Source organism: Oryctolagus cuniculus, chromosome 5 (genome assembly GCF_964237555.1).
Source record: "Oryctolagus cuniculus chromosome 5, mOryCun1.1, whole genome shotgun sequence".
Classification (NCBI taxonomy): Eukaryota; Metazoa; Chordata; class Mammalia; order Lagomorpha; family Leporidae; genus Oryctolagus; species Oryctolagus cuniculus.
In genome coordinates this window covers 163,924,902-163,941,552 of record NC_091436.1, presented here as the reverse complement: position 1 = coordinate 163,941,552, position 16,651 = coordinate 163,924,902, and the positions used below count along the sequence as shown (strand labels likewise).

Here is a 16,651-nt window from a genome sequence, read left to right as displayed (position 1 = left end):
CACGCTGGCAGAAGGAAGTCACCTCTAGAGGGGCACAGACCCTCGATTCAGGTTTTACTGGACTTCTATAAAGCAACTGTGAACAAGCAGTGGAATACTTAGAGAAGAAACAAAGGAAATAAGCAAAGTGAGGGAAAGACAGCAGAAGAAACAAATAAAGTCATAGTCCCAAAGATGTTAGAAACTGGAATTATCAGATACATTTAATTTTGTTTTTTTAAAGGGGGGGACCAAAATATAAGAGAAGATATACCATAGGGAAAAGATGAGGGGCAGGCATTTGGGGTGCCTGCATCCCATGCATGGGTGCCTGGCTTTCAGTTCTAACTCTCACCCCAGATTCCAGCTTCTGGGAGGCAGCAGACGTCACTCAAGTAGTTGTGTCCTTGCCACAAGATGGGCCGTCTGGACTGAGTTCTAGGTCCCTGGGGTCAGCCTGGTCCAGTCCTGATTACTGTGAGGATTTAGGGATTGAACCAGCATATGGGAGCATTCTCTCTCTCTCTCTCGCTCTTGCTCTCTCTCTCTTTCTGCCTTTCAAATAAATAAAAACAAACACATTGTGGGGAAAATATCAGAGAGATCTGAAAAGAAAATAAAGCCCCTAAAATGAAATGTTTATTGAAACTTAATTAAACTAAAACACGGATTTTAAAATAGTCAGAGAGAGAACTGATAAACTGGATGAAGAAGTCTGGAGCTACACTTAAAATGAATCATAGAGAACTAAAGAGAAAGAGAGAAGGAAGGAAGGAAGGAAGGAAGGAAGGAAGGAAGGAAGGAAGGAAGGAAGGAAGGAAGGAAGGACAAAGAAGGAAGGAAGGAAGGAAGGAAGGAAGGAAGGAAGGAAGGAAGGAAGGAAGGACAAAGAAAGAAGGAAGGAAGGAAGGAAGGAAGGAAGGAAGGAAGGAAGGAAGGAAGGAAGGAAAGAGAAAGAAAATCCAAGTCACAGCCACAAGAGAAAATACAGAAAGCGGAGAAAAGGCATTTTCAGATGAAAAACACAGGAGAATTCCAGAACTAATGAGATGATTCTTCACGTTCATTAAACACGATTCTCACACAGAATCATAAAAGGAATTCCACAGTCAGCCCGATCAGGATAAAGCCACAAATCGCCAGCAAGTGGGGAATGATATAAGTAGGAAGAGTGACAGCAGCAGCTTGGTCAACACAGCAGCACTCAGAGGAAGTGGCAAGTCCACACGCAGCCAAATGCCACTTGAGAGTGGACTGAAGGCTGTGAACCAGTGTGGTCTGCAGCCTTTGCCACAGAGGACTCTCACTGGCAGAGCGCAAAGGCTGCTACCGAAAGAAAATGATCCCAGGAGTAGGTTTCGAGCTGCAAGTCAAAATGGTGAGCAGAGACCTGGCAGATGTCAACAAGCGAGGCCGGGAGTGGTGAGAACATCTAGTTCGGAGCAGCAGTGTGTCTGTTGTATTGCTACCTAACGAATTACGCCCAAGGGTAGCAGCTTCAAACAAAAAAAAACATTATCTTTTTTTTTTTATATATTTTTCTCTGGCAGGAATGTGGATAAGACTTAGCTGGGTGTCCCTGACACGGGGCAGCCAAGGTGGGGCCACAGGCACCCTCAGGCTCTGCCAGGGGACTGACTGCTTCCAAACCTCTATGCACGTGTCTCTATTAGCAGGATGCAGGGCCCCAATGGCTGCTGGCTGAGACAGTGGTTCCTTGCCTCTCCCCGGGGTTACACCAATGTGGCCATGTGCTTCCTCCAGGGTGAGGGTCCTGAGAGAGAGGAAGATACAGCAAGAAAGCAGGTGCCAGTTTCTCCGGAGCTTAATCTCCAAGGCAACATCCCAACACTTCGCCATGTTCGGCTTAGAAGCTGGTCCCCAGCCAGTCAAAGGGCCTGGGTTACAGGAGAGCATGGGTAGCAGGAGGAAGGGTCAGTGGAAGCAGCCTAGAGAAGCAGTCACACAGCACAGAAGCACGGAGGGCAGCAGCCTGTGCAGGAGGCGCTGGGGACTGGACAGGAAGCTTCCTGATGGCCTGTCCCTGTATTTTGCAGGAAAGAGAAAAGATAGCACCTAGTTATGCAAGGTGGAAAATGTGTAGAGCTATGTCGCCAAACTATGTTAATATGTTTTTTAAAGATTTACTGGGGCTGGCGCTGTGGCTTAGCAGATAAAGCTGCTGCTTGCAGTGCCGGCATCCCATATGGGCACCGGGTTCTAGTCCCGGTTGCTCCTCTTCCAGTCCAGCTCTCTGCTGTGGCCCGGGAAGGTAGTGAAGGATGGCCCAAGTGCTTGGGCCCCTGCACCCAAATGCAAGACCAGGAAAAAGCACCTGGCTCCTGGCTTCAGATCGGCGCAGCGCCGACCGTAGCAGCCATTTGGGGAGTGAACCAACAGAAGGAAGATCTTTCTCTCTCTCTCTCTCTCTCTAACTCTGTCAAATAAAAGGAAAAAAAATCAAGGATGGGGTGGGCATCTGGCCTGATGGTCTTGATGCCCACAGTCCATACTGTGGCACCTGGGTTCGATTTACAGCTCCTGCTCCTAACTCCAGCTTCCTGCTAATGCATGCCCTGGGAGGCAGTATGTGATGGCTCAAGCCATTGGATTCCTAGCTGCCAGGTCTGGCTGCTGCAGGGATCTGGGGCATGAACCAGAGGATGGGAGCTCTCTGTGTTTCTCTGCGTCTCAAATAAATAAGAAATTTCAAGAGTAACTACTACCAATCAAGTAGAAGAAGGAAAAATTTAAAACATTTGCATCAATCCAGAATGAATGCTGGAAAGGAAGGAGAAATGGGGCATTAAAGAAAAAAAAGAAAACCCAAACTGAGAAGTAACTACAAAAATAGCAGGGGCCCTAATAAATATAAATGGACTAAATTAACTTGATAGATGAACAAAGACTACCAGATTGTATTTCAAAAATCAGCCTCTGCTCTTTAAAGAAACACACCTCAAATACAAATCTGCAGTGAACATTTTATTTAACGGTGAAACCAAGAAGGAGACAAGAGTGCCCATCATTGAGTCCTGGCTGCTCCACTTCCGATCCAGCTTCCTGCTGATGTGCCTGGGAAAGCAGCACAGGTTGGCCCAAGTCCTTCGGCCCCTGCATCCACATACGAGACCTGGATGAAGCTCCTGGCTCCAGGCTTCAGAATGACCCAGCCCCATCCACTGCAGCCATTAGGGAGTGAAGCAGCAGATGGAATCACTCTCTCTCACTCTCTAACTCTGCTTTTCAAATAAATAAATACATCTTTAAAAAAGAATGTACACCACATGGGAGACCAGGGGGAGGCACCTGGCTCAGATCACAATTTGTAATTGCAAAAAAATGGAAACAATGTTGGGTGGCATCATGGTGCAGTGGGCTAAGCTGCTGGCACCCATGTTGTTGCAGTACTTTGTAGCTTAGCTTTTCTGTATAGACACATGTATCGTGTCTGGCTTCAGATCAGCACAGTGTCCACCGTAGTGGCCATTTTGGGGGTGAACCAACGGAAGGAAGACCTTTCTCTCTGTCTCTCACTAACTCTGCCTGTCAAAAAAAAAAAAAAAAAAAAGAATGTGCATCATCACCACTCCTCCTTGATGCTGTGCTAGACTCTCACCAATGATCAGACAAGACAAAGAATATTTAAGGATTTGAAAGAAGGAGAAAAATGTTATTCTGAGTACATGATACAAGTGTCTATACAGAAAAGCTAAGCTACAAAGTACTGCAACAACATGGGTGCCAGCAACACAAGCAGCAGCTTAGCCCACTGCACCATGATGCCACCCAACATTGTTTCTATTTTTTGCAATTACCAATTGTGAATATTACGTCCCAAGTGTCAGAAAGTAGTCCCCAGCATAGGGCTTTGCCTTCTCCACTTCTCTGAAGCATAAACCACAGCAAAGGTATTTAGAATAATCATTCCAGCTGCATCCACTCTGCCTAGCAATGCTGCCATACAGACCACCAGTTTTGAAATGTTATGTTCTGAAAGCAAATAACAGAAGGCAAGGAAAAGACTGAATGACATCCAAATGGCTGCATCAGTGGTGTCCAAGAGAAGGGTGTTGTGTAGGGCCAGCCCCTCTTGCAATTTTGCTGGGAAACAGATAAATTCCTATGTTGCATTTGTGTGTGTGGAGGGGGTGTGAGCAGGGCAGGGGAGCTGTGATTATCTGACAGGTGCACTGTCTTCATTTATTCCTCTGAAGTCCGGTTTCCTATCTGATTTCTCATGGCAGCTTTCTATCCTTCAATACAAATTGTTTTTCTACTTAGCAAAAGTATTTTTTAATCTTCTGGTCAGGATGGGAACATTAGGGTGCGCTGTTCCAAGAGGCAGAGAACCAGTCCCTTCCTTGGGTGGGAATGAATTTCTCCAGCAGAGGCCAGGCCAATGGCAGCTGCCTCTTTTCTCCCAAAACAGCAGTGTGCAGGAGCTTGCAGTCCTGTGTTATTCATGCACACGGCCCCTCTTCCCGGATGGTCTGTGTTACATGAACAGAAGTGCAAATGAGTACTTCCTGCAGGAACCTCTCCCTGCTTCCCAAGCGGGCAGTCATTCAGACTCCTCGTTGATCTAGGAGACACAGGGACATGCAGCTGACTGGTTTGAGGACAAGGAACAAGACTTTTCTGTTGCAGTTCAAGAGAGACACCCTGGTAGAAATTCCTATAAGGTATCCACCTTGTCCTCTCTGGAACATTCTAAAGGATCTTTAGGAAGCCTGGGATCCCACACTGTAGAGATGCTGGGCCTCTTTTACTCTGGGGAGACCTGGTCTGTGACGCTTCTTGAGTGGAGGGCCTCTCGGTGGGGGACTCTCCTCTACTGATAAATTAGGATGGCCACGGACAGAAGCAGTCTCTCTCCAGCCCACGCGCAGCATGCTAATCTAAGAAACCGGCTCTGACCGAGGCAGTTCTGTCAACTGGATTGGTTCCAAGGAAAGGTGTAAATTGGTTTTCTTTTTCCTCTTGTGGGTCATGGAGGATTGCAGCCAGCAGTGGACAATTCATGATCACGTTAGAGAGCGGGACAGAAAAATAAGATCTCAAGCCAGGGAGCACTTGGGGATGAAACTTCATGAGCCAGGGGCCAGCGTCGTGGCACAGAGGGTTAAGTAAACGCTTGTGACACTGCCACGCCATGTGGGCGCCAGTTTGCATCCCGGCTGCTCTGCTTCTGCATCAGCTCCCTGCTAATGCACCTGGGACGCAGCAGAAGATGGCCCAAGTGCTTGGGCCCCTACACCCACATGGGAGCCCTGGATAGAGTCCCCGGCTCCTGGCTTCATCCTGACCCAGCCCTGGCCGTTGTGGCCATCTGGGGAGTGACCCAGAAGATGGACGTTCTTTCGCCCTCTCCCTCTCTTCCTGTTACTCTGCCTTCTAAATAAACAAACAAATAATGTTTTTAAAATCTCAAGAATTAGCGCTTGTTCTTTAGGCCTCTCTTTGGTGTGGCCAAGTAGTCTAAAGGGCCTTGAACTCAGCACTGGGGAGGAAGAGGAGTGGCTACCGAAGGACTCCAGCTGCCACAGCTGTGCAAGTGGCCCCCTCCTCCACACGGCATCAACGGCGCCTGTCCAGAGCTGCTTGTGCACCTGCAGCTCCTTGTGTTCTGATTGCTCCTGGGAACGTCCTTCTCACTTCATAGAGGGAGTCACGCCAGGTCCCTGAAGGCTGGGTGGGTACAAAAGTTGCCGGCCTCCCGTGGGACCACAAGGCCCCCTCTGCGTTCTCCCTGGGGAGCCAGCCTGTCCCACAGTGTCGCTGTGTGAAGAGGGCCCTCGCCTGCTGGATCTCTCCCACGTTGCTGGTAGAACATGCTAAATGCACAGCCACTCTGGAAAAGAGCAGCACAGTTTGTTGTAAAATCAAACATGCATTTTTCCACATGGCCTAGCAATCCTGCCACTCCTGGGTATTTCTCCCACGGAGATTAAAAATGACCATACAAGAACCTATTCCTGAGTGATCATGATGGCCCCAAGCTGGCCAAACAGCCATCAACAAGTGAATGTTCCAGCAAACAGGCAGTCACACCCTGTGCAATGCCACCCAGCTACAAAGAGTGACTTGATACAGCCAACAGCCTGGAAGGATCTTAGGGACATTGCACTGAAAAAACCAGTCTCAAGAGGTGACCTACAGTAGGACTGCGCTTACAGAACTTTCTGGAAATGAGGGAACTGTGCTGATGGAGAACAGATGAGGGGTCTTCAGGGCTGGGGGTTGATCATCAAAGGCGGCAGGAAGGAGACCCTTCATGGGGACAGAATAGGCCTGTACCGCGATCATGGTGAGGCCTGCATGCAATAAAAGGGCATAGAACTACATGTGAGAACACAGGCGCACACGGGAGCCTGTGTAAGAATCGCAGGGATCTGGATGAGGGCTGTAGACCACAGTGACGTCAACGTCTTGGTTCTGGTATTATGTAAAATAACTCAAGGGGGAGGTGGGGAAAGATGCACAAGGCTTCCCAGTCCTCTCTGTGTAACTTCCCACACCTGTCTTTATTTTAATATAAAAAGTTAAAAAAAAAAAAAACAATAAAATGCCTCCAGCTCCTGACCCTATGGCCCTGCACCTGCTCAAAAGGGTACTACAGTCAATGCAGGCCCCAGGTCCCCAGAGTCTGGGCTCTGTTGTCTTGGCCTCCAGGGCACCCAAGAAGCCCACTGCTGGAAGGAAGTGTAAAGCTTAAAACAATGCCAGCCCCTTCCTTCCCAGGAGGGTGAGACCACCTGCCCCCTGACTTCATTTCTGAGCGAAGTGGAAGCAGTTGATGCTAAGAGCATATCAAGATAGAGGGCTCTGAAACGGCCAAACAGGCTCAAAGCCACACCCAGGATGGGGGCTGGACTCAGGGGAGGAGGGGCATGTGCATGCTGTGTTAAGGGCTGCAAAGGTGAACTGTTTGGTGTCAAACTGTGGGCATCATGGCTGTGCAGTGCAGTTCAGCTCCTTGTAGCGGGCAGAGGTTCAGCAGAGTCAGTAAAAGGGCAAGAACCTTGGAGCTTACTCTGCAAATTCCTCCTCTCCTCAGAAGCCACAGAGATTTGCCTTCTACCAGATTGGCCCTTCTTGAAAACATAGGAAGAAGAGGCTGGCATAGTGGTGTGGCGGATAAAGCCACCGCCTGGGACCCCAACATCCCATGTGGGTGCAGGTTCCAGTCCTAGCTGTGCCTCTTCTGATCCAGCTCCCTGCTAATGGCCTGGGAAAGCAACAGAAGATGGCCCAAGTTCTTGGACCCCTGCACCCATGTGGGAGACCAGGATGAAGCTCTTGGCTCCTGGATTTGACCTGGCCAGCCCTGGCTGTTGTGGCCATTTGGGGAGTGAACTAGCAGATGGAAGACACCTCTCTCTCTCTAACTCTGGCTTTCAAATACATAAATAAATAATGTGTATACACACACACACACACACAGGAATAAGACAGGTATATATCTTCCCAAAGCCACTGGAAGTGAGAGAGGAAAGGAAGCCCTCTGGCTTCCCAGGATCCTTTTGGTCATGATTCTAGGGCCTTTGAATACTTATTTACTCATTTATTTACTTATCTGAAAGTGGGAGAGAAAGGGAGAGAAATCTGCTATCCACTGGTTCAGTACCCAAAGCCCATGACAGCCAGGGCTGGGCCATGCCAAAGCCAGGAGCCAGGAACTCCATCCATCCGGGTTACCCACACGGGTGGCATGTTTCTGGATGTGGAGGAGCCCTGGTGCTGTGCCAATGACTTAACCAATAGTGTGGCTGGGTGAACTGGTCCTGTCAGAAGTTCCCTGGTTCCACACGGGCCAGCATGACATCCAGCACACAACTGACCGTGATGAATACGGCTGAAAGAATGAACAGTAACACTGCCAATAAGATTGTGTTTAAAACAACAGGGGCAAGGGGCCAGGCCAGGTAGCATGGAAACATTGTAAAATGTTGGCTTGTGTTGGACTGGGAAATGAGAGAATTAGAGAACACACGTATCTTTTCTGAGTCTGTTTTTAGGTAGTGTGTTATCATCATTATTTTTGGATGTAGAGGTTAGGAATCCCTTGGGATCAGAAGTATTTGGGGTTTCAAAACACGTTAATTGTATTTTGGAAGGTCTGTATATACATAATGAGGTATCTCGAGGATGAGACCCAAGACTAAATATGAAATTTATTTTCACATATGCCTTATACGCATACCCCGAGGGCAATTTTATATAATAGTCTTAATAATGTTGTGCATGAAACAAAGCTCCATGATGTGAAATGGCCACTTGTGACATCGTGTTGGTGCTCAGTTTCAGCCTTTGCAGCATGGCAGTTTCTGGGTTTTTGAATTAAGGACGCTCGACCTGTTAGAACAAGGATGAGAGCAGAGGCACTTTCTGATTTTGCTTCCTTGTTGCTGACCAGGCCCAACCCTCTTCCTACCACATGGCAGGTACTCAGTAAAGTGAGTGAGGGAGTAGGTGCTCTTCCTATCCTCAAGCCACTAAGACGCACTGTCTCCCACAGACAGCCTCTAGTGTGCCCTCTGTGCCATGTGGAATCCTGGAGACCCCTGGCAGCAGACAGTAAGATCACGGACCTGGTGTCCATTGCTGATGTGTTCCCAAGACACTAAGCATCAAGTGTAACTGCCTCAAGTGGGCCATCGTTTCTGTGGAGGCATTGGCAAGGCACTTTGGACAAGAGCTCGTCTTCACTGCCACTTCAGGTCACGTGGTTTCTGCTGTCCCACCAACCTGTGGGGGACAACTTCAAAGACTGCCAAAAGATGCCCCAAAACACAGACAGTAGCAAGTCCCACACATGCTGTGTTCTTTCCTAAACATATGTGCCTATGATAAAGTATAATGTATCAGTTACACATAGTAAGAGATTAGCAACAGTAATTAAATAGTGATTATAACAATATATTGAGGCCGGCGCCGTGGCTCAATAGGCTAATCCTCCGCCTAGTGGCGCCAGCACACCGGGTTCTAGTCCAGGTTGGGGTGCTGGATTCTGTCCCGGTTGCCCCTCTTCCAGGCCAGCTCTCTGCTGTGGCCAGGGAGTGCAGTGGAGGATGGCCCAAGTCCTTGGGCCCTGCACCCCATGGGAGACCAGGAGAAGTACCTGGCTCCTGGCTCCTGTCTTCGGATCAGCGCGGTGTGCTGGCCGCGGCGCGCCGGCCATGGTGGCCATTGGAGGGTGAACCAACGGCAAAGGAAGACCTTTCTCTCTGTCTCTCTCTCTCACTGTCCACTCTGCCTGTCAAAAAACAAAACAAAACAAAACAAAAAAAACACAATATATTGTAATGACGCTTATATGAATGTACACTTTCTCAAAGCATCTTACTGCACCTGCACGTGTCACTTCAAGGAAGCCCCTTCAGCTTCTCTCTGGCGTGTCTGAAGTGCTCTCGCACTTCGGGGTCATCATGAAGTAAAAGACGGGTTATTGGAACATGAGTGCTGCCATGCACAACGGTGGATCTGATGCCCACAGTGAATGCTGGGCGATGAGCAAGCAGGTAGAGCGCCCGTGTGAGAACGCTGGACGCAGGGCAGGACAGGGCAGGTCAGTGCAGGATTTCATTGTACCCCTCCGAATGGTGTGCAATTTGAACCTGTTACCCGTTTCTTTGTGGAATTTTCCATCACCATTTTTGGCTCGTGGTTGACTGCTGGTAGCTGAAACCATGGAAAGCAAACGCAGATCAGGGGGAACTACCTATCGTGTGAGGAAGCCTGGGGCCCCAGTGCTGTCGCACGCCAACCCTCAGTTATTCTGGGGCAGTGAAATTCAGGGCTGAAGGGATCATGTAGTTTCCTTCCTCTTTGTCATCAACAGAAAGATTATCACAAGCATAGCGTCAAGAGTTCATGGGAAAATGAAATTAAAAGATAAATTTATTTTGGTACAAACCGCTGTGAAATATATACATAACATTTGTATCATGTTTTTTTCATGAACTTTTGAAGACCTCCCATTTGTGCAGATTTCAAGTTTTCACATGAAAATTAACTTCTCGTTTAATTTCATTTTTCCATGGATGTTTTCAAATCCCCTTGTGTTAATGAACAGCCTGTCTTTTGTAGTTAAAAGCAGACAAATGTGAGAAGTAGAACTTTCAGCTCTTCAGCCCAAAGGTACTTTCACACCAACAATTGCGTTTGCCAAGGTTAGCAGGCGGCCTGCAGGGTGCTGGAGTTCTTCCTCTCTCACATCACAAACAGTGGCTAGTCCATTGTGACACTGTTAATGCCATGTTTGTCGCATTCGATATCAGGGACCATGCTAAAGCATTTTTAATACACCTTCCACTTATCTAGGATGAGGAAACCAGAAACCAGACCACATGTGGGACTCTGAATGTGCGAATCAATTCCCAATGAAATGCTGACCAAAGAGATCTGAATGGGGGCAGAACTACTATTGTTTGAAATAAAGGCCCATCAGGGGGCCTTGCTGTGCCTCTCCATAGTAATTAGATTTGACAGGTGGAAAAAAGAAGAGATGGGGAAATAATAGACAAACACAGTCAGAACACATTTACCGCATTGCACGTTATTGCTTTTTCTGCAAAAGCACAGAGGGAACTGGGTGGAGGAAACGCAGCAGCATCAAGGGCAGAAAACATGAAAGGCAATTTTATGTTGGAGCGGCAACGAAGTCCAAGCACGCGCACTTCACTGAAGGTTTACACACCACTCTTTCCGGGATCTGCAATGGTCCTGGATGCTACCCATGAGCTTGTGCGTAGAAATCACAGCGCCTAGTGAAGAGACAGCCATCCAAGAAGGCACACCTTTAGATCCATGCTCTGCCAGATCTGTGTCCTGAACGCAGCCCCAGCTTGCCAAGCTGGTGGTCAGCTAAACTGAAGCACAAAATCGAAGGCGAGCTCTGTTGGAGAAGAAGTCTGACAGAGGCAGAGGAGTAGCTGCTGCCCACTCAGAAACTCCGTCCACAGCACCAGAGCAGACGTTCCCATTGATGCCACCGTGGCAGAGTTAGCGCACCAGCACATTCCCGAGAGCACTTCCATGTGTGAGGCTGACTCGGACATCCCTGGCGGCTTCCCAAGAAATTGCTGGCACCCAATAAAACTGGAAATAAAATTTTAACTTCCTAAGACCTTCTGTTATCATCGAATTACCAGATTCTTTCTCCTTTCATCTTACCCAACCAACTGCCGTTGTTAGGCATGTCCACTGTATTAGACTCTGGTTATCTGAAAGTTAATAGATGAAGTGCAGTTCCTAACAGGCAAAGCAGCAGTAACTTCCACACTGGCTGATGACACACAATGTACCACGGAGATCAGAGGAGGGACGGACAGTGGAACCCCAGCTGGCACCTGGACAGGATGTGGTTGAGCAAGGCTGTGCAGGTGCAGGAGGAAGGGGAGAGAAGCCAAAATCTTACTTCGTGAGATACAAACTTCTCACAAGATCCTTTATTTGAAATTAACCAAATATTTTGGCTAATGAACATTTTCTTGACATTGAAGTTGCAATTAGATGAAAACATGTTTCTAGAAAGCAGAGAATACATGTAAGAGTCATTCATCTTGCAAACACCAAGTTAGCACCTGCCATTGGAGATGCGTGTCAGACATGCTGGCAAGGGGGGAGCCATCAAGAATACAAGGGAATCTCCTGTAAATAAAGGCCCTCCTCCGAGATCTGACACTGGAGGAGGCAGGGCCTTCCCTTACAATCCACCACGTCATTCAGTGCCGTCTATGTTTCCTGACAAGTAACTGGTTCAGATCATAAATTCCTAGGAACAGAGAGAAAGGACCCGGTAGGAGAAGATAAGGTTCCCCGGATGTCAGGATTTGGATGGCAAGGAAGAAAATCACGGCACTCAATGCAAACACAGATCAGATCTGTCACCTTCTCCCCCTGGAGTCATCAACAGCTCCCCAAGCAGAGTCACTGGCTCACTCCTTGTACCTCCACACAACCAGGATATCCCAATTCACAATACTCCTGAGGACTAAGACGCCTTCTTTTAACATTATATTCTAAGCACGCTGTAGAGTACCTGCTGGTGGTAGGGGCTCCATAAGTCTATCCTACAAATATACAGAGCCACTAATCCCAAGCTGACTACTGGCCATACAAGAGCAAGAAGGCTTTGCAGGCACTGTGGAAGGGGAGTTAAAGACGTGGGTGATGTCACATACAAGGTCTCCATGGTAGTGTCACCTTGGCTTGGCTTTGGTGCCCAACTGTTTGGTCAAACACTAGTCTAGACGTGGTGGAGCCACATGTGTGGACTCCAGGCCTTAATGATATACATCCAAGCACCATGGTTGCCTGAGACCAAACCAAGCAGGAGCCCAACATGGGGCACCAACCTGTCCTGAGGAATTGTGCTTCCAGAGTCTACATGACTGGACTTTGTTTCCTTCCTACCAATTCCAACTGAAGAACCACCACTGGCTAGAAACTGACCGAGCCAAAGCTGTCCTCCCTATGACTGCTGCCAGGGTTCAGCTCAGCCCACAAGAACACAGGCCACTAGCAGAGCATAACGCATGCAGACAGCTCTGTAGCTGGGCTTCGTCAAAACCCTGCTTACTCGGCACTGAGCTTACTTACTCAACTCTAGTCTACCGCACGCATGTACAAGAAAGCTCTTCTAGAGGGATCTGGTTATGGCTGCTGGCTGGCGGCCTCCCCAAGGCTCTTCCTCACCTCTAGCAGCACTGGGCTCAGAGGCCCTGCAGGAGCCCGCCATCCAGGACACGCATGCCCAGGAGGCAGGGGCAGATTCAGGGCTGCCAGCTTCATTCACTGCAATACCAGCCTCTCCTAGGCTGACACCACAGGAGTTGACAGTATGGGAAGAGGGCAGGTATAACACAGAGGCCACAGAACGAACACTGAAACAGAGCTTCTAGTTCACAGGGAAGCTCTTACTTCTTTCCTCAACCCCTTTGCCACTCTGCAAAGAAGGACCTGGAGGAAACACTGGGCCCTGCCCCGGAAGCCCCGGGAACACAAACTCTCATTAACTTTCCTGTTCTAGGAGGTCCAAAGTCAGATGATGCCACGCGAAGGTGTTCAAAGTCAGAAAGGTCCCAGGGGGAGTCTCTCCCTTCCTCACTTGCTCATCACATCTCCTATAAGAAAAGGAAAACTACTTTAGAAGTCTAACTGACCACCCTTTTTTGTTGGGTAATTCTGAGGCATTTGCAGTCTAGATAAAGCCTGGTAATCACAAAGGTGATTCAAGCAGTGAGTGCGTCCCTCAGGGGAGCATTGACGATGTCTGAGACAATTTGGTTGTCACAGCTGGGAAAGCAGACATGGTACTGGCATCTGGTGCGCGGAGACCAGGATGCGACTGAACGTCCCATGATGCACAGAAGAGCCCCACGACAAAGCACGACCTGGAAAAAGTTTCACACTCAATAGGTTGAGAAACCCTAGTTTCAAGCGCTCAGGGAGTTTACTGCAAGTTCATTCATCAAACGATGACCTGGGACCCAGCACAGCACAACCTCCAGAGGTTACGCTCGTCCCTAACGCTGCTGAGTCTGCCTTAGTGGCACCCAACAGACAGATGATGAAGGCACACAGATCACACGGCGCATGCTCAGGGCCTGCGTGGACAACAGAATAATGCAGGCGGGGATGTGAGTTCAGAGGGAAGGGCTGGCGGATGGCAGGAACAGAGGTCAGCTCAACCAGGAGGGCTGCAATGCCGTGTCTGTGCTCAGAGCCTGGCTGTCGCATCCGCGTCTGAAGTCACTGCTCGGGGCTCATCAAGCCCCTGCGCCCTGAGAAAGCAATCAGGCTTTTCTGCTCCCACCTCCAGATCCCGAGAGAAGCCACCCCTGGCTTTGTGACTTGGCTCCTTATTGCGATCGTTTTCCCAACAGTAACGCTTCTCCACCCCCAAGGAAATGCTGTTTCCTCCTCCCACTCTCACTTTGTCTATTTATACCTTTAAAATATCGATAAACATTCAGTGTAATTCTCCTACTGCTAATTGACTATGCAAGACTTCCCTCATCTCTTGTATTTTGCCTCAGGTAGCAACCTAAATTCACATCCAAGAAAAGTAATGACCAGATCAAAGCGTTTTGATGAAACAATAGTGCACCTGCATTGGATCAGCAAGGCTGAAACGGTGTCATGGCTGTGGCAGATCCCCCAGGTCATCAGTGTGAATGACCAAACTGCCTGGAACACGCTGCCACCGGCAAGTGGGAGCTCACAGCCAAGCCGAGGTTTCCAATCATGAACTGGAGCTGTCGAGTGCCTGCACACAAAGCATTGCAGGCCATTCCACGAGTTACAGAACTAACACAAGCACTGCCGTCTCCACCTCCACTTTGAGGGCATCACCAGCCCCGTACTAGACAGCATTTGCTGGTTCTGAATCTTGATACTGACACTGTCGTGTGGGATCATGGGGAAGGTAATATAAACTCTCGGAGTCTGTGAGGTGAGGAAAGGCATGCCTGTCTCTCTCTCTCATGGTCACTGCTCTACCAGCCTCAGTCCTGTTGGGAAAAGAGACCACACCGGCTATTTTAACAGAAATACTTTAATCTAGGGAGTTGGCTACAGAAGCCATTGGTGGGGAACAAACAGCAAAACTGCAGCAGTGAGGAAGCAGCAGCGGGCACCTGAGGGCTGGGTGAGCAAATGGAAGAGGTTGAGGGTATTGGACCCGGGATGCCTGAACGAGGAGCCCAGCAGGGCCAAGACGCAGATGCTGAGGGATGGCCATGTTACAGCAGGAGCTCGGGGACCCACGGAGCTGAGCCTCCGCTGGTTCCGGGAAGATGCAAACGAGAGCTGGGTCCTGGAGCTGCTAGGGTGATGGGCCACTGCTGGTCACACCCTGAGCAACTTGCTTCTCCAGCTCCTGCTGGCACCTCGAGTGGCAGATGGCAAAGAAGAAACAGGGCAGCAGAGGGCCCCAGCTTCCCAAGGCAGCGTCCAGAAGGCTGGGATAGGAGCTGTGAAATCTACAGCTCGATAGGCGACCTGTCCACTTACCCATCACCAAGTGCTTACTGTGTGTGGGACTGGGCGGTGCCGGGGGCCTGCAGAATTACAAGGAAAACTCTCGTAAAGTGGGCAGCTCATTCCTGCTAATGCGCACTCTGGGAGGCAGCAGGTGACGGCTCAGGAAGCTGGCTCTCTGCCACGCAGGTGGGAAACTCAATGATTAAGTTCCTGGTTCCCAGCTTGAGCCTGGCCCAGCCCCAGCTGCTATGGAGAAGAAACCAGCAGATGAGAACTTGCTATCTCTCAAATAATAATAATAATAATAATTTTTTCAATGAACATAAACATATAATCTTTAAAAATATTTCAGACAAAACTGTATTAAGATTTCAGAGATGCTAAAGAATATTTGGGGAGCTGTCAGGGAGGCCTTTGCAAATAAGATGGGAATGAGCAAGGCCTGAGTATTCAGACCAAGGCCAAAAGGGCCAAACGGCTTGAAATGGGAAACTCCACAGGAGCAATCGAACGTGGAGGGGATTCGCTGGGTGTGCGTGGCGCTACCCTGTGGGGGAGGTATTTGTGATGTGAGCTAAGGCAGGCAGGCCAGGAGAACATTTCTGAATGCTGTTCTGAGGTAGAGATGAACCATCGACCCTTTGAATGAGCAGAAAACATGTTACATGCATTAGCTTTCTACGCACACGGCACCTTGCAGACAAGGGAAGATTTGGGGAAATCTGGTTCCGTCAGATGAGATGGGATGGGACGGAGAAAATGGTCTTAACTTGAAAATCTGAATGCATCCCCTCGGTTTTAACTATCATGATGAATGATAATTAAACTTGTAAGAAATGTTCTGCACAATCCATGAGCGAACTTGAAGGACAAAAGTTCAAGAATTCAGAATCCAGGCAGTGGTAAAGCTTCTCACAAGTAAAGACGTAAACCAGCCGTGACGTCTCAGTGCCCGTTCCATGGACTGAGACGCTGCTGGAGGGTGACCGTGACGTTGCCCTGCTGTGAGAGTGACTGCTGACAGACCTTGGGAGCTGGTGGAAGTGCCCTGGGCTTCCCAAAGCAAGCACTGGGCAGCACGCTTTCGCGCATGTCTTAGTGGTTCTCACCAACAATGAATCCAGTTGGTCCGAGTGCTGGCTCTGAGCTAGCAGAGGACACAATGTTCTCACAATGGGCCTGTGCTCTTCTTGGCAGATCCCTTGCAAGACTTCGGCTTATCCATTGACGAGTGTTCCAGAGAATTAAAGCCAAATCTCAGCATTCGATTTGGACTCATTCTGAGTAAGTAAAGATTACTGCCATGAAATACAGCACTGCCCAAGCCCTTGCCAGCACACGTACCCAGCTGACTGATGGGAGCCACGACGGCGGGGTGGAACTGCTGTTCCCCCGCCACCCTTTAAATTAACTCTGTTTCCATCTCCATTTTCAAGTCTCTCTCTCGGCAACAGCCGGCTAGAGGAGAGCACTCATTAAGTGCGGAGTTTTGCACTGAAAAGACTCGAGGTGCTCATTTGGATGACATAAGCACCTGCAATCAGTATTGCCAGAAACAAACATATCTGGAGACTACAGTGATGATGTCTGCTCAGGAGGGAGCTTGGGCTTGGTGCTCGCAGCAGCTCAATCCACCGCAGGAGCCTGGTTTGTCAACTGTGCTGCTATTTCCCAAAGAGCT

General features: G+C 49.0%; 1 protein-coding gene across 1 annotated transcript in view; it reads left to right on the top strand.

Annotated features, from left to right (window-relative positions):
* The window catches only part of LY86 (lymphocyte antigen 86), a 69,888-nt gene that overhangs the window by 18,890 nt on the left and 34,347 nt on the right, over positions 1 to 16,651 (top strand). The window contains exon 2 of the mRNA XM_002714160.5: positions 16,168 to 16,254. Coding sequence (XP_002714206.2) covers positions 16,168 to 16,254 — 87 coding nt within the window. The remainder of the gene's footprint in view (positions 1 to 16,167; positions 16,255 to 16,651) is intronic.